The sequence below is a fragment of the Ictalurus punctatus genome, chromosome 12, assembly GCF_001660625.3.
Source record: "Ictalurus punctatus breed USDA103 chromosome 12, Coco_2.0, whole genome shotgun sequence".
Classification (NCBI taxonomy): domain Eukaryota; kingdom Metazoa; phylum Chordata; class Actinopteri; order Siluriformes; family Ictaluridae; genus Ictalurus; species Ictalurus punctatus.
In genome coordinates this window covers 21,551,043-21,570,449 of record NC_030427.2, presented here as the reverse complement: position 1 = coordinate 21,570,449, position 19,407 = coordinate 21,551,043, and the positions used below count along the sequence as shown (strand labels likewise).

General features: G+C 37.4%; 1 protein-coding gene across 5 annotated transcripts in view; it reads left to right on the top strand.

Moving 5' to 3' along the window:
• Positions 1-11,488: 11,488 nt before the first annotated feature.
• The window catches only part of ptprua (protein tyrosine phosphatase receptor type Ua), a 297,952-nt gene continuing 290,033 nt past the window's right edge, over positions 11,489-19,407 (top strand). For all 5 annotated transcript variants that reach the window (XM_017480742.3, XM_047159179.2, XM_017480743.3 and 2 more), the window contains exon 1: positions 11,489-11,784. In XM_017480742.3, coding sequence (XP_017336231.3) covers positions 11,715-11,784 — 70 coding nt within the window. In that variant the 5' untranslated portion in view covers positions 11,489-11,714. The remainder of the gene's footprint in view (positions 11,785-19,407) is intronic.

Below are 19,407 nucleotides of genomic sequence, written 5' to 3'. Positions count from 1 at the left end.
GCCATGTGCTTTGCTGCCGTCTTGAAAACCAGCTATTTGTCAAGATATAAAAGTACAAGACACCTCTTCTTAAACTGTTCATTTCTCAGTTTTCAACTCTCACCAGAGAATCCATGCTGTTTTCAACTGGTCAACCTGCCCCTTCCATCTGTAGACAGGCGCAGAGATTTTAGGGTTTGCTTTTATAGACATTCTACAGTATATGTGATTTCAGCTCAATCACAAGTCTCTGAAAATGGAACACCATTCCTCCAAAAAATATTCCATCAGTTAGTGTTTTTAATAATGGTGGAGAGTGTCTCTAACATGTTGCTGACTGTGAAAGCCAAAGCATGTGATTTACATCATTTTCATATTCATCAAGCCATTCAATGAGTCATTGTTCCCTGTGGATGAGATCCTAGAAGAGATCACTTCCATCAGGATAGAAATGTTTCATCAAAGTATAAAGGTGATCACTCAACTTTGTATACAGTCCCCTCTGAAACTATTGGAACAGCTAGGACAGTTAATTTATAGTTGCTGTAGACTGATGATTCGCAGACTTGGGCAAGGGATATGCAGCCAAACATTAAGTGTTATTTAATTTAATTTAGTTCAAGACTTCTTAGTTCCTATACTTTTGCTCACCTAAAATTGGGTGGTCTGATACAGAAGGTTCTATGTTTCATGTTGTTTAATGCATCTAGATGTAAATACCAGGAAATAAAAGCTGAAATCCAAAACTCTCGTGTCATATCCATCTTTTGATCTTAAACCCAAATTTCTTTGGTGTATAGCACAAACAAATTAATTGGCCTTGCCATTCATATAGTTTCAGAGGGTACTGTAGATTTTCCCTCTAAGGGCCTCAAACCAGTAAAATGTCTCCCACAGCATAAGTAATTTTTCTATATATCACCCATCAACTTCTAAACATTTAATTCAGTGACACTGCAATATAATAGACATTTGGGAGATGTATTTTCAATGACTGGGGAGTAGAGTACTCTGCAAAAGTCTTAGTCACATGGAAAGAAAATTTAAATACTCAAGTGTGAACCATATAAGTTTCTATGTATCAAATAGTCAATATATAAATAGCAGTAGACAGTATAAACCTAAATTATTATCAGTATTTGGTGTGACCCCCCACTTGCCCATACTGTAAATCTGCATCAGTTTTCTTCTACATGCAAGTAATTTATGTTTTAATATAAAAAATAATTCAGTTATTATGAATACAGAATGTTAGACAAAGCCTCCACAACTCATGTCAAATCTGGTAGAGTTGAGTTATTGTAAACAAAGTCAGTTCTACTTCTCATTGCCCAAGTAATGTGAAACATATTCTGTAATATTACTATAAGCATATGTAGAACTTTTTTGCAGTGTGCTTAGGCTCATTACCTTGATGTTGAATGTAATTTCCTTAATCACACATTATCCAGAGGGTATTGCACAATGCGTTTATATTTCCATGCATTAATAAGAATTAATGATGCCTTAAATAAATACACATCATTAACTTCCGACGTTGTTACATGTACCAAAACTCCTAATGAGTTTCCCTCATGGTTCAGAGAGTGTTTCATTGTTTCAGTGGCATACATGGTGATCTTTGTTACCTCAGAATTTTCTTGGATCTGAAGCAAGACTCCACCTTTTTTCTCTATCAAAAAACCCCTCAAAACCTACACAATGTATGCACTTATCATGCGTTATAACATTTTGCTAAACTATTGTCATTTAAAAAAAAAATTAAAATGTAAATTAGTGCATATATAATCATCTTTTTATTAATATATACTTTTAACAGGCTCAGATTATTTCTGATATACTGTAAGTACAGGAAAAAAATACAAGCTGATTAGGATGTGGTACCTTTTCAACTAATCAACTTTCTTTCTCTCCAAATACAGTATATTACTAACCTGATTCTCCATGGAGTCCATGCGAGTGCTTCTTCAGTCCTTTTTTTTCTTGAGATTGGATTACTACAGTCTTCCCCTGCGTGCCATCTGACTTATCCAGAATGCAGCTGCAAAACATGGGTTCAGTATACTCAAGTTCTCCCATAATAGCCTATTGCTGCACCTGTGTAGCAGAGTTAGAATTTTATTATCCAGAAAACATGATTTTAACCAAGAACTATAAGATGAACAGTAGGTATTTCTCCTATGCTATTTCATTTATTTGTTATTTTTGTATGAATTAAATTATTTTGAGCTGAGCTTGAAGTATATTACACCTTTAACACTCAGAAATTTATAATGTGATGATTATTGAGTAGTTTCAGCCTGTAGAATGTATTTATCACCTCACATAGTGCATTAGCTGCTTAACGTGAAGGGGCATGACTAGATAGTTTCCTTACTGTGACGGCCTATTATTTTATTTATAAATTTTTCAAATAAAATGTCTTCATTTGCACAGGGTGAGGTTGGCAATTGTCTTTTCACAAAGTGAAGACTTTTATAATGTCCACCAGTTATGTTGCTCCTTATTCTGTTTATTTAAAACCATTAATCCGTTATTTTAAAAATCATCAAGTTTTGGATCTGTTTGTTTACCGTTTTTGAATAAGGCATTTACCTGCAACTGCAGCCGTCTGTGTCATGAGTTCATTCATAGAATTTTGTTACAGATGCCTTGAAAAAAGAACCACTCATTGACAAAAACCTCTCAGGCAAATCTGGAGAAAGTTGTCTATAGTTTAGGCCTTGATTATGACAAAAATATTCAGTATTTTGGAAGACAGGCAAAATTTATGCAACATAGTCAATGGTGCATGTTTTTTCCACTGTTTTGTATGAAAAAGCATTAACGATAATGAGCTTCTCCTAAACACTACAGTCAGCCCGCGCATGAAGTGTGATATTTTATGTGAGTCGTTAGTTATGGATTTACTCAATGGGATTTAACTAAAAATTGGAATGTTTTAGAAAGCAGTCATTGTATTCAAGCCTGTTTTACTTAAAAAAAGAAAAAGCTTAACAAAATGCTGTGTTGTTATTTCTAGTTTACGCTATTAAATGAAATTCATATTATATGAAATCTATAATATATTAAATTTCTATTAAATTGCTTCATATCGAAACAGATTTCAATGACAGTTAAGAATATTTGTTATTAAATATTGTCAAGTCCAGGTCCAGGAGTGCTATGAGCAGAAACACATTTGCAAGGGCAAGTATCAATATAATATTTATGCAAGGGCTAAGATATCAATGTTATGAAATTGAATGATGTCACAAATTTGTTGCCAGTGATAAGCACTCCCAGTAAATTTAATAAGGTCTATGGTCTACAACTCAGATAATATCTGCTCAGCAGTCAGCCTAGGATGGTCTCTTTTTGTTGATAGATGAAGTAGAGGTAGAGAGTGTGCATTGTGCAGATAGCAACAGATAGTCTGTTATTGTAAACCTATAAAGTGCATTGAGCATCTGCTAATTTGACTGATTTCACATAACAGATTTCACAATTGTGTAATTTTAGTAGAGTGATACCAGTCATCTTCCATTTTTCTGTATTGTTTCTCTGTCTACCGTTCTGTATGAAAAAGCATTAATGATAACGACTATCTCCTAAACACTATGCTTTATCTGGGAACAATATTTTATGTGAGTCATTAGTTATGGATTTGTTAAAAAGGATTGCAGCAGTGGTCCTATGATAGTCTTCTTTCATTGAGATGTGGTAGAAAGGGCCAATAGATTGTGCCAGATCGCAAGAGAAATGCTTCAGTCAATGATCGTACACCTATACAGTCCATTGTGTGTCTGCTACTGTGACTGATTGCATCATTAACTAATTCCAGTAGAGTAATTCCAGTAGTCATATCATTAAAAACATGTCGGGCCCACTGTCCCCAAGTCATTCTTTTTTCATCCTCCAAGGTAAAAGGTTCTCATCCCTGACATGACAACAAACAGAGCAGAAACTAGCTGATAAATTGTTCATGCCATCAAATGATCTACATTCTGATCAAATGTACCTATAAAATAGGTACCCCTCATACCCCTTCTAAAAAAAGGTGGAGTGTGGATAATGAACTCAAATGATACACATGCATTCAAATTCAAATAAAAATTGCATTGGTCACACATACAACCATGCACAGTACTATGTCCAGTGAAATGCTTTTTAGGACTGCCTGATTGTCAAACAATTCTATACATTTCCCAAAGCCTCCATGATTGTAAGCCTAAAATAGGAGTTATGTTGCCAATGTGGCTAAGAATTTTTCACAGGATTTTGCTGTTTATTTCACAAGTTTGAATCCAACAGATTAAAAAACAAGCAGGTGATGGAGCTGCACTAATCTACTGTCCTTCATGTCTGCATCCTTTGACCTCCTTTCTCCTTATGACGTATTAGCATATAAAACTGTTACAACAGTGCTGCCTGCTTATCAACATTTTTAACAATGAGGTGACTAGTGTCATCAAGGCATTTAACTTTTGATGTTCATGCTGTTTGCACAGGTTTCATGAGGTATTATACAGTGTGAGTGAGACAATGTGAAGTGATTTCACTCTCATTGAGAGGTTGAATTGTGTTGTGTGAGCAGTACACAACAGATGAAAAGCTTTCTCTTGTTGTACAGTGTAAGCCTCATTTAAGCCTCATTTAAGACTGACCAGGATCATTCACATGACACTGATGTTAATGTAATTGCAAAATCTGTAAAAACTCAGCAAAATTAGGCTATCCATCACTGTCATAAATAGCTGAAAAAGACATGTGCAATTATAATCACTAGGACCTAGAAAACATTTTGTATATTATTGGAAAAACAACACTATATATACACAGTATATATACACAGTACTGTGCAAAAGTTTTACAATAAAATCTCACTCCTTTCACTGCGCCTTATGCTTTCTGTTACTCACTGCCTTTAAGCAGATTGTTTTACTTGAGTTTACTTTGATCGTATCATTTTAATTAGACATTACAGAACTTACTTGAGCTCCCACTGCTTATCATCGCGTCTACATGGCGAGTGAGGAGCAACGTGGCCTCGTTACGAACAGATTGCTCCCATTATAATAAAAGACTATATCGCACAAATACAGCATATAATGACAATAAACTTGAATTAAACTAAACCTTTTTAGCAGCTCGCACCAGTTTCCCTATCCCCTTGCACACAGTGGAGCATTTTGGATATAAACATAAGTTTGTGCTCGTGTATCACTGTCATGTGTCTGCGCTACACAAGCTCCACTTTGTAAAGTTTGATCTTCTTCACTTTGTTTAATATAAAATGCATTCCTGCCTTAGAGGACTTGGGTCACACACTTTTTTCTGCTGTCAATTGACGATTACGCCTCAGTCTGATGGTGACTGAGGTAATGTTGAGCATAAGAGGTAATGGTGACATAAACAGTTACAGACTCCTCATGGTTTTTAAGACAATGACATCTGAGGGGTCGGAGATCACACGCATTCAGAAGATGTTCTTGGCCTTGCCCTTACGCACCGAGATTTGACCGGATTCCTTGAATCTTTTAATTATATTGTGCACTGTAGAAGGTGAAATGCCCAAAATCCTACCGATTTCTCTTTGGGGAATGTTGTTTTCAAAGTGTTGGATTATTTTCTGACACATCTGTTGGCAGATTGGCGAGCCTCGAGCCATCCTTGCTCTTGAAGGACTAGGCCTTTTTTGGAGGCTCCTTATATACTATGATTAGATGATTGTCTCACCTGTTTCGCATCACCTTCTTTTTTCAACTCCTCACATCGCTATTAGTCCTAAATTGCCCCTGTCCCAACTTTTTTGAAACATGGTGCATGCAACAGTTTCAAAATAAACGTTTACCTTCATAAAACTATGCAGTTGATTAGGTAAAACACCAAATAACTTGTCTTTATACGTTTTTGTTTAAATACAAATCAACATACATTTACAAATCACTCCTCTTTCTTTTTGTTGGAATTTTCTATACTGTCCCAACTTTTTCAGAAGTAGGGTTGTATTGCAAAACTGAATGTTCAAGTCAGTATGAGCTAGATAGCTAGCTAGCCGATAAGCTATACATTGAATGTGGCTTCTTTAGGATCTATTTCCACTAGCGGAGCAGAAATAAACTGAACATTTTTATGTTATATATTGTGTCCGGAATGTCCCTTAATCGATAGTCATTTCTTGTTTATAGGACTGTTGTATAAGAGCAATATCCCACTTACAATTGTGCAGTTATACTGAATATCTGTGATTCGGTGTAGGTAATCACAGCCTTGCTGATGTTCAGTATAACCTCACTCTTGCTCATGCGATATTGCTTAAATCTGCCATGAATCTGTGGGAAAAGCAAAATAGTTTGCAAAATTGTTAGCACAAAAATGTTTGCCCAGTTAATAGTGAGGATGTGCCCAGGTGATCAGTTTGTCTTGCAGGCTTAGGGGTACATTTATTTTTGTGCCTGATAAAAGAGGCACATAAAAGAGGAAAAAGAGGATGGCTCTACTGTGTTTCTGATTTCTCCTGGTTGATGTCCTAGGGGATGTGGAAAAAGAAGACCACAGGTTACAGCTTAGGGGGATGTCCCTGGCATTTTGAGAGCACCGCTCTCACTTGTATTTTAGAGGCATCAACTTGAATGTATGCTGAATGAGAGCAAAGGGTCAGGATGTTTAAGAATAGAATTCTTGAATTTCAGAAACACATAGAGAGTCCAGACAAGCTTATAGCACCTCCCTGTAATAAGGAAGTGAGAGGAGACACAATAGAACTGAATCCACAAATGAAGTGACTGTAAAAGTTGACAAAACCCAGGAAATGCTTTGACTGTTTTTGTAACTATCCACTGAATGACAGCACTCACTTTTTCCATGAGCAACCCCCTAGGAAAGTGACCTTGGGTACACAGAACTCAGGTATTACTTATCTCTTATTTAACATATAAATAATTTCAGAAATTGTTTTACAAGTTGAACAAGTGAAGGGAAATACATCAGAATGTGTTTCACTGTACATGAATTTACCTAGGAAGTCCCAGAGGACATCATTTTTGCACCTCTTTAAGATGGAAGTGCATTGATGAGTCTATAGTGCACAACCAGATATTCATAGTGTCGTGTGTGTGTGTGTGTGTGTGCGTGTGTGTGCGCGTGGGGGGGGTTGGGGGGTTAATTTGTCTGCTGCTCTGATCGAAACAAGATTATCTGTAGTCTTAATGTAGTTTTAATGGGTTGGAAAAGACAATTTCAGTGCTGATCAGGACAAAGGACATGACTGTTCCTTGGTTTTGGCCCTGATAATCAATGCAAGTAAGATGTCCGCCTCCCTTTTTTGCACAAAGACAACCCCAGGTGAGATTGAATAGTGAATATAACTGTGGCAGTGGGGACATGATCGATTGTTGGCTGTGGATGGAGAGAAGGCAGGTTGAAGCAGCAGGAAACAAGTGATGATTCTCACCTGTGTGAGAGCTCCATCAGCTCCGTCTCTCTTTGATTCACAGCATTCATCTGAAAGCACAAAAAACACACATAAGTAAACTCATTGTGATCACACACAGCAGAGAATCATCACACGTTATCTGCTGGTTCAACCCGCCTCCTCTCCATCCTCAGTCAACGCTGTACAACACCCCTGCTGACACCTTAACCTTGTCTTAGGTCTTCATTAATGTATTCTTCCATGGCTTTATATTCTGTAGTTGACAAAGGATTAACATGAATGAGGCAAGGTTGGGCCTGATAGAAGGTCAATGGCACAACTATATAGCTGATAGGGAGTGCACAGGCTTTCATTTTTGTTAAACGCAACTCTGAAAAAGAATGACCTGAAGATAGAGACTGGGCTTAACTCACCATACAAGGCAGTCCCTACAGGATTTTGCGATCGCACAAATTAACACAAGATCAAGCAAACTCGGCAATATTCAGAGGAGCTTGCAATTTTTCAAAATTACCACGGATTTTGGCCAAGACGTGTCATGTGACGTCATCACAACATGCATTTTCATGATTAACATACAGATTCATGTGTCAAACATGAGCACAGCTAAAAGGTCTCATTTACCAACAAACTGCAAAACAATTTCGTACAGTTGTGATTTGACCAATTTAAGCAGTTTTTTAAGCCAAAAAAAAAAACTCTGCAAGTTGCCTTGCAAATTTTGAAAAAAGCAGCAGCAAAATCAAACATTTTTAGCCATAACAAACTCGTGCATGTCCATGTGCTTTTTGGCGTGATGTTCACAGAGATGTGCTTCACACTGTGTGATGGCTTGAGTAGGTGTTTTCCAGGCGTATTGTAAGGATGATTCATTTGTCCAGTGTGGCATGGCTATCGTGATATGCCAGCTTAGTCAGGATATCAGGACAGAGTCCCTGACAATAAGCCACAATGAGGCTTTGTTTTTGAATAGGGAAATCAGCCGTGTCATAATGAAGTTATATCACAAGTGAACTTTTGGTCAGAGACATATAAGGAGCACAACTGAAAAGTGTATTTAATTAATGCCAATAATATAAAACGACTGGATCTCACAAAATATTTCTCAGTGGTATTCTTAGTCCCAGACCTAGTAAACTATCATGAGGATATGTTTTTGATAGAGACTCCAAAGCACTGCTGTAAGTCTCTCTGCATAAAGGGCATCTCCTAAATGCTGTAAATGTAAATAAATAAGCAGTTTACACTTCACAGTATATTCCATATGTAAAAGTTCAGTAATCCATCAAATGAAGTTGATCAATCGAGATTTACGTAAGATTTCTTATGCATAAATTTATGCACACTCAGGAGCATAAGAAGCATACAAGTGTTTTTGCAAAATGACGGGATCTTCATAAATACCATAAATATCTTGTGTAAGTGCTTTTATGAACATTTTATGAACAAATCCATTCATATCCAACTTGATAAATGAGGCCTATTATGTGCAGACTATTTGGGAAATGGCAACAACAGAGTTTCTGGACACTTTGAAGGAGGCCAATTTATCATACTTAAATTAACATATTCTATTAAGGTGTCAGTCTACACTATATGTCCAAAAACACCTGACCATCACATCTATATGGATTCCTTTCCCAAACTGTTGCTACAAACTGTAAAGCACACAATTGTATAGAATGTCTTTGTATGATTTAGCATTATAATTTCCCTACACCGGAACTAAGAGGTTGAATCCAAACGTGTTCCAGCATGATAATGCCCCTGTGCACATATCAAGGTCCATGGTTTGCCAAGGTTGGAGTGTAAGAACTCGAGTGTCCTGCACAGAGCCTTGACCTCAACCCCACATCCCTTTGGGATGAACTGGAAACCCGACTGTAACCCAGACCTCCTCATCTAACTTCAAAGCCTGACCTGACCATCTTAATATCAATTCTTGTATATTATATTTATCACTAAAACCAATTACGACTGTGTAGGTATCAGTACTATGTATGGGCATGTCTTACCTCAAACATCTCACATCTAATTGGTACCAGCAGCACTACCAATGCCATCTCTTTCTACATCAAGAGGAATGACAACCTCAGCTAAGCCAGCATGTTCCACTTCCTGCTCCTTTTCCTGCTCTCCATCGTGTTCTGTTTCGCACTCCTCAATCCTTGTTTCCACACACTGTCTTATAAATCAATCCAATGAGCCTTCTAAAGATGCCTTTAATTCTTGTTAAGACATGTATTTTTTAAACCTGTTCTGTTCTCTGCTTGTCACCATTTTTAAATCATTAGGCAGGTGACCATTAGGCAGTGTGCTGCGTCACACACTTAAAACAACAACAACAGCAACAACAAAAAAACAGTATGCCTTATATAATCTCGCACCAGTTGCACCGTCCAAACAATGGTCCTAGTTTTGTCTATTCTCAATCCGCAGTTTGGGTTACTGTCTGTGTGTATGTATTCTCCCTGTGTGTACGTGTGGAGTTCTCCAGCTTCCTCCCACATCCAAAAAGCCTGCCATTGAGATGATTATCTAGGCGAAATTGCCCTAGTGTGAATGCATATGTGCATGTGCATAAACATGGTTCCCTGTAATGGCCTATCATCCCAGTGGTCCCTGGATACCCTGCTGAAAAAAACCCCCATTAGAAACCATCACAGAAATTCTAATGGTTTCCACTGCAAATATCATTACAAACCATCAGCTAACCATTAAAACCATTACCATTAGTGGTCCTTAATGGTATCCACTAGACATAACCTTCCACCGATATAAGGCAACAAATTACCAGTAGAGACCCACAGGGACCACTTCAGTTCCCATTACAACCGAAACAATTCCCATTATAACCATTACAACCATTACAAATTGTATGAGGGTTTCTATTGATGTTTTTTCCCCAACAGGATAGGCTCTGGATACTCTACAATCTTGACCAGGATAAAGCACTTAGTGAAGCCTGAGTTGACTGAATCAGGGGCGTTAGCTGGACTGTTAATCATCCAAGCCTGAGCCCAGATTCTTGTCCATGAAAAATATGTTTAAAAATGTGCTTCTAAATAGACAAATGCATTTTTTTTTCTTGCATGTGAAGGCTAATTGCTTTAAAATTAAAATTAAAAATTAAAAATGTGAAAAATGGGCAAAAAGTTGGATTTATCATAAAACTTGCCTCTGGTGTCATCACTGTTTGCAGAATTACCAGACCGAAAAAATATACAACTTTTTGGCTATCTAAAACGAGACTAGGCTAGTTTGGTGTCGCTAGCCAAAGGGAAGCACAGCTAAGCTATCAGTGTATGGGTTTAGCTGCTACAGTGCCATGCAAAAGTACCTTATCTGTCCTTGTGCTCTGCTCATATCATGTTCACGTCAGTTGGAACTCTTATAGACATTTACACACCTCGTTTTCCTGCTGAACATCAGAGGATGTTACTGTTTCAGTTTTAACCCCTTTACTGGTATTTTTTTTTTTTAAATTCATGTATCCATTTTTCCTCACACTGACTGTGTGAGCTAGCTAGAAATACACCAGTATTTCCACGTATTTTCCTATAAACCTTGTCTAATTGTTCTCAATTCCATTCGCTGAAGTTATAAAATCACAACACTGCCGTCTTCTTTTACTGACGTTCAGTTAGTTACACAGTGACAAACCGCTCCAAGTGGAGAATTATTCAGGGCTAACGGTGCAACAGCCCTAATGCCCAGGCCAGGTTACACTCTGGGCTGAATGAATGGATTTTGTGTGCTCTCTTTAAGATGGATAAAACAGTTTTTACACATAGTTAGATTTTCCTGTATTTTTAAAGTATTGGCTACTACTCTATGGCACTGTTGTAACTTCAGGAGATTGAACAAATGTATTTTAATCCTGATTTTGTTTCTATAAGGATTTTAAAAACAGTTTATCTTTGTAAAAATGTGTTATAACCAAGTTGTCAGGTATTGTGATACTTCGGACATAACCGTAATGTACCATTTCCTCAGGAGGGCGCCATCGACTCGCCGTGCGCGCGCACGTGTGTGTGTGTGTGTGTGTGTGTGCGTGCGCGGGTGAGAGAGTATGTGTGTGAGAGAGAGAGTCTTGGGGGGAGAAAAAGCGCAGCTGGGAGAGACAGGAGAGAAGAAAAAAAACTCTTTTGATCCATTGGCCCTGACGTCAGCTGGAGCGGCTCGGGCTCGCGCACACGCTGCGCGTAAACTCAGCATCAGCTCTAGCAGAGCAGCGGCGGCTAATGGGCGCAAAAGCGCGCGCGACTTCTCCAAGGCACTACGCGGATATCGAGCGCTGCGAATAACCGGAATAACAATGAACGCAGTGACTTTTATACTTGTTCTTGCTATGGGGATTTGCGGCGAAAATCTTGAAGGGCCAACAGGTAATGGACGTTTCATCATACATACAGATTTTGTCACACAGTTAACAAGCGGTGCGGTGCTGCGAAGTGCGTGATCTAAACCGCGTTACTTATTGCCTGTTTGATTACAAGTTTGCACAAGTTGTTAGAAGCATGGTGTTGGTGCTCAGTACGCCTTACACGATTAAAGAAGTTTTTAAACAGCATTGCATACATTTGGAAAGATGATTATTATAATTGTATGCCATTGCACTGTGCATTATTATGATTTCTGATGAGGTGGTCCTGATGCTGGCGAAAAACATCATTTTCTCCCTCCTTTCCTCTTGTGTCATTATTTTTAATACTAAGTAATTAATCTGAGGTTCATTTTATACACGTGTTCCCATGTACAAAGCTGAGCAGCAGTTAAGAGCTACTGCATCATAAGTGACAAGTTCTTGTGATCACTGTTTCTAATTGCAAGTCTCTCTCTCTCTCTCTCTCTCTCTCTCTCTCTCTCTCTCTCTCTCTGTCTCCCCCTCTCTCTCGAACTTGCCTAGACACCAGAACTCTTTGCCAATACTAATTACTTGTAGCCTACTTAGAAATTCAAATATCAGGTCACTCTGATTCATGACTTTTAATCACTTCATCACTAATCACTGTAATCAGTGTGAGACCAAGCACCAAGCTTTAATCACTGAGAGACCCAACTAAGCAGCACACACAAACTTGCTTACACCTACAGTGTTAGACTATGCAATTCAGGAACAACACTCTTTGGGTTAATATATGGAGAATTTAGAAAATAAGGTCTTGAAGACTCAGAGTCAGAATCAGTTTCTAGGAATGCGACACTGGTTTTCAGCATCTCTTTAAGTATGACTGTGTAAACCAACAACAAACAGCAGCGACAATAAATTGATAGCAGGGAAGCAGTTCCTTCTAACATGTAACTAATGTGGCAAGAATAAGAGTGTAAATTGAAAATAAATAAAAATAAATAGAGTAAATGGCCTAATTGTACAAGATTGTTTTTTTTTTCACGCATTATACACAAGTTGTGCAGTCTTTGTGTACAGGTAATTGTATTTCACAGTCAAAGTTATTACTGACAAACGTGCACAATTATTAATAACAAACTCTACCCAAATGTTAATCATATTGCTTGCTGAGCTGGTTATCTTGCTACCCTGCTGAAAAGAATAGAATTAGTAATGATTTTAATGGTTATAATGGGCATTGTATTAGTTTTAATGGAAACTGTAATGGTCCTTGTGGGTCTCTACTGGTCATTTGTTGCCTTCTATTGGTGGCATGTTTTGTCCACTGGATACTATTAAGGACCAATAATAGTAATGGTAATGGTTTTAATGGTTAGCTGATGGTTTGTAATGGTATTTGTTGTGGAAACCATTAGAATTTCTGTGGTGGTTTCTATTGTTTTTCTCAGCAGGGTATGTAAACTTCATGAACATCTTTAGGCTTACAGTATTAGTGTAGCTGCTGCGTTCCCAGTTTCCAGAAAGGATGGCACCATCACCATCAAAAAGCAACCTACTCACCTTGTTATCTACAGGAAGTAGCTAGGCACATTTTATGTGGATTAGTAGCTTTATATTTATGTACTTGGGAAATCTCAGGATGAATACATAAGCAAACAAACAAATAAAAAGATAGATAAAATAGCAAAGTATCAGAATTACATCACCGAATGCAGTCATGCCATTTTGAATGACATGGAACTTTTTTAAAATTCTTTATTCAAGCATGGTTTTGAAACATTGATATTATAAAGTGCAACCATGTTGAATTAGAAGTGAATAATCAAATGAAGTTCAATCAAAATGACAGAACATGCCAGAGCCCACCCTCCCAGCGATGAAGGATAAAAGTGACAGTTTTAATTTCAACGCATATCCCATGTGGTATGCAGCATCATTGAAATAATTAAACAAACAAATGAATATTTTGTGTACTCTTTACTCAGTCATGCTCACTTTTCATTGTATTATTATTTATTGCTGCTCAGACTGCCTGTGTATAATTATTTATTTAGTTATTTACTTCTGAGTCTGAAGTATTTCTCTATAAATGACACCAGTATGCAAACAGCATCATATTCATTACAGCCAAAAAAAAAAAAAATAAAATAAAAATAACTGTTTGTTTGCTAGGTATTTAATTGCCCAACTTATTACTACTAATATTTCTCTCTGCATGCTCATGCACTTTAATTGCTTTGTTGCCTCTGCTGAGTCACAAACATATTCCTCCACTTCAATCAAGTTATTTTACACTTAATGAATCTCCTCTGGTTCCAGTTGTAGATCTCTGGTAGGGCTCTGGTTCTTGAGAAATGCTGTGGTTCTTTATTGGGCCCTTTGTGCTTTTCTCTATCCACGTCTAACGCATTGAGGAAAACAGAATTAATCAGACTGATCAGCAGGCTTGGTGACATTCAGACTTCATCAAGCATCAACCAGAGCGAAATAGTATTTCCCACTAGCGTAAGACATGCCACTGGCAAGGGAGAGGAATCATTGAGTAGATGCTTTTGCAATTACTTTCAACTCATTAGCCCATACAGGCAAAACCACTTTTGTGCTTTTAATTTTACGCTCTATATAGGTATAGCAGAGAAAACGCAGGATATTGGATGAAAGTGATGAGCAGTAGATGATATTAGATGATATCTTTCTCTTCATTTTGTGTGTACATAAGTGTTGTAATTGTGGATTATTTTAATGGGCATTTTAGTTAAATCAGTACTAAGTGTAAATTAGGTAACCTCAGTGGTCTTTCCATGCACATTAACTGGGGATTTGCTGTGGGTGATTATGAGATCAGGCTCACACCATGCTTCCCTGACACTGTGTGTGTGTGTGTGTGTGTGTGTGTGTGTGTGTGTGTGTGTGTGTGTGTGTGTGTTGCTGGTGATTGGGAGCAGTGAAGGTCAGAGTAGATGTTCCTAGATGATCAGACCAGTATGGAAGTGTACTAGAGCTATGTTCAAAGACTCACAGGTCACTAAAGTTCATCCTCCTGGGTTTCCGTAACAGAATCAAAAAGTAGATAAAGAATTATAATCAGCTGAGCGGTCTTAAAAGGACTCACTTTTCCATATAGATAATATGGAGAAGCTTTGAGGCAGTGAATGCACTTACCATCCTTATGCACAGAAGCATCCACACACATTATGTTATACCTCTTTCCTTTTACTTTGTAATGGAGTGAACTGTTTTAGATTGTGCCAGTTTTACTTTGGCCAGTGCAGCACAAAGGTAGGCAAAGACGACCCTCGGTTTCATCCTCTTAATGATGACGTGCTTATAATTCACATTACCAAAAGCACAATTATGTGATGTCACTTTCACATTAGGCTCTGCATTTCATGAGCAGGAGGTACAGGATGTTTGTCATGCGTAACTGGTCTTCATATAACAGATGTTCACATATAGTCCACAAGACACAAAAATAACAGCATTTACACAAATGAAAAGTTTACATACACTTGATTCTTAATACTGTGTGTCGTTATCTGGATGATAAAGGACAGTGTTTATGTTTTGGTATAGTTGTTCATGAGTCCCTTGTTTGTGCTTAGCAGTTAAACTGCCCACTGTTCTTCAGAAAAATCCTCCAGGTCCTGCACATTCTTTACTTTTCCAGCATCGTCTGCATATTTGACCCCTTTCCAACAGTGACTATATGATGTTGAGATCCATCTTTACACACTGAGGACAACTGAGGGACTCGTACACAACTATTACAAAAGGTCCAAACATTAACTAATGCTCAAGAAGGCAACATGATACATTAAGATCCAAGGGGGTGTAAACTTTTGAAAAGGATGATTGGTGAAAATTGTTATTATTTTGAAGGGCAGAACAACAACAATTTATCCCTCATTTATCCCAATGATCCCACTTTAAAAAAAAAAATGTCTGTGAGAACAGTATGTGACACGTCACCAAGTACACAGTGCACATGCACACATGTAAAATCAGTCTCATCAGCCTCACAGACTACAACCAGGCAATATGACACTGTCACATATACAGCATGAAGTCTCACAGTGAGTTTACTCATGTATCTGGTTTGTTCACCTTGTATAATAAAGTCTGCTTGCACTTGAAGCTGTCTCCAAAACCTGACGTACGTTATATAGACTAGCTAGGTGAACTGGATATTTTTTTTTACATATATAATTAAGCTTACTTAGCCGCTTCTCAGTGTCTACAGTAACTTAACTGTTCATGCTACTACTCAGTGAGGCCACACAAATGCACCATTATTATTTTACATTGCTATGTTTGAAAGCCTACTACATGCCAGACAACAAGCACAAGCGGATGTATAAAATATCAATTTTAGTTAACATTATTTTTTTTCATATTTCCTGGAAAAACAGAAAATGCCTGGGATTAGCATCCTATACACGGTGTATTCCCATGTTTCTTATATAGGCTCCAGATCCACCATGATCCTGACTAGGATAAAGCAGTTACTGAAGATAAATGAAGGAATCAGTAAAGGATAAATCCACTGCGAAATGATTTGTTAGCAAGTGCAAATTGTCATGTGGACAGACGGACGCAAGTTGAGGTTCAGTGGTTTTTATTAAAACCTGTGTGGCAGACAACGGGCTAGACAATACTCAGAAATGTCAGGCAGGCTAAAGGTCAGGCGATCGGCAAGCGGGTATAAACTAGACATGACTAAATCGATAAACACGAAGCAGTCTATGGTTAAACAGTAATCAAGAAAGGCACAGTACAAAGGCTTGGAATCATCACAGACACAAAGCTGGAGGGAGATTTCTCATAGTAACAGTGAGAGCTTGAAAGAATCACTGACCATTTCAAAGTTGAAATGATGAAAAATAGAAATCGACTGAATTATTTGTGTTTTAGAATCTCATAATGAGAAATATTAGATACATTTGCCTAAATCTAAGATGTTTTCACTTGCTATATTATTTAAGAAATATTTTTTTTTCCAGTGTCCAGTATGTTTTGGATATTAATAGGAGTTGTACTATGTTGCTTTTCATCCGCAGTGGTTTTCTCCAGTGGCAAGATGTAAAAACTGCTTTACTAACCTCCAAAATAAAAGCATACAAACAGAAAAAGAAATATGCTTTTATTCATAGAGCTGCCGCTCCATATAGCTAACACACACCACACGCTGTGCACAGAGCTGCATTTCTCTTGCATGTTTCCAAAAATAATCATTTAGTTCTTCTTAGAAATTGTAACTTGAATGTTCATTGTGCATGTTTTTCATTTTTCTTGAAAGAAAATCTTCCTGGACAATCATACAGGCATTATAATGATAGTGTGACTTTTCTGGTCTTTCTGGAATGTAACAAACCCAAAAACTGAAGTAAATCTGATTAAAAAATATTATTAGATGGCTATTTGTTAGTATAATTTGTGAATGAAAAATGGCTTATTTTTCTTTTTCAGTGTTAACATAACAAAAAACAAACAAACACAAAAACAAACAAAGAAACAAATAACCAGAACCACCACTTCTGATATGGACCACACCCACTTCCATTCTAAATCCAAAAACAGAAACAGATACAAATATTTTGAGCACTAAACAGATACAGATCTCTCTCTCTCTCTCTCTCTCTTTTTCTTAATTCCTTTTCTCTCTGAGCCTCCCTCTTTGCTGTTCTCACTGTAATTCTATCATGATATATGGTATATGGCATCCTGCTCACAGACAATGACATTTTTCAGTACATAAACCATTACATCAATACAGTTTATAAAACCTTGTTTAAGTGAACGAGGGATAATAATGTGTTCTGTGTAAATTACAATTCAATCCTAAGCGAGTGTGTTATTGATATGCCATTCACATAGTTCATTTAAGTAGCACACTACACACAGAAATAATTCTAAATTAATTCGAAAGTACTAATATATAGTTTGATTTGCACAACGTTATCATTGTTTCTCATGCGAAATCAATCAATAATATAAAATGAACAGGAACAATTACGTTGGACGTAATATGATGGCGTTATAACAAAAGATGCTACTGCTGACCGTAACTTATGATTTATAATTTTTTTTAATGTAGCAAAAGTAAGACCCTACGAACACATCATCCACTACAGTGACGTTAATGCACAGAGAGTATCCCCGCTCACACATCTTTTCCTCTGCATTTTTCCTTTGAGAGCTCCACAGGTAGTGACTCGCACAGCCGTACGAGGTGGCACTTTGAGTCCCAAATTCTGTCAACAATATTTCTTTATCACTGGCAGGGTGTTATTCCTCAAATGTCTGTAGCCATCAGGCACAATCTCTCAGTACCCGCACACTAACATCTGCAGTGACCCCGCCCAAAACATAAATGTCTGAAAAGCTATTCTGTAGTTTTGTCCAAAGTGACATGCATTGATATCTGAAAGCTTTTTTTGCAACAGAACATGCAATTCCAGGACAATGGTTTTCAGCAATGTGCGTGCAACCACTTCGAATACTGACACATCTGTAACTGTGTTGTTATACTTGTGAACCACTGTTACATAAATAGGTCTTATATATACACCACTACGGATTATTGATTGCATCTGTAAATGGGCTGTACTAGCAGTTTGTTATTGTGATGCCAGTTTTGGCACCAGTTGTGACAGATATACCAAGCCAGGGAACAAATTCACACTAGCAAAATATACCTGTAAAAGGCTGCTTTAGCAAAGTGCTTTTAAGCAAAGTGAGAGCATGGATTTTAAGCTAAACAATGACAGTGAGATTAAAGTGAAGTATAGAGGATTTCATTTAGATTTGAGAATTTGATTTATGTGGCACAAAATAATGTGCTTTCAGGACTGTGGCATATAGAACACCATTCTGCAGAACTGCTACTGATAATACTAATAATAGGACAGATTACGAATAAATAATCAGGTTGTGACACAGCACATATGAACTAAAGTTAATAGAAGCAGGATAAACAACAAGGCATACAGTCAGCTCCAGAATTAATGGCCCCCTTAGTAAAGATGGGTAAAAAAGAAATGAAAAAAAGAAAAATGGCCTGTGGTTAATTAGCTTAGTATCACACTGAAAATCTGAAAGCAATCTAACCTTTAATTAAAAAAAAAAATGATGCGGTGATTAAAATAGAAGTTGTTTTCTCATTTACACAACGGCAGAACAAATAGTAGGCTAGTTATAAGTTAATAAGTGGCTGCATCTGGTGTCATCTTTCCATGAATATAACAATGTAGAAGTCTAGTAAGCCGAAGCTGAAGACAGCGAATGTTGGAGAGAAGAGCAGACAGAGCAGACAGAGAACTTGTAGTCTAGCGTGGCTCCACTGGCAGCCATATTTGTCCACATCAACATGTTTTACAGATAAGGTGGAATTCACACTTTCCCCCATATCATCACTCTGGTGAAGGTGAAGATAAATTTATCTGTCCATGAGGCTCTGCCCTAGAACTTGACCCTCTCAGGTCATGCAGCACTGTTAAAAAACACAGGAAATGTAGGGCAGACCTATTTTATGATTATAGTGAGACTGTAATTGGTGTAAAAGTAAAAAAGGAAACATGGATATGGGATGCATGGACATTTAAACAGGTACATTAATTGTAGCCATGGCATTAAACACACAATGGCTTCATTAACATAT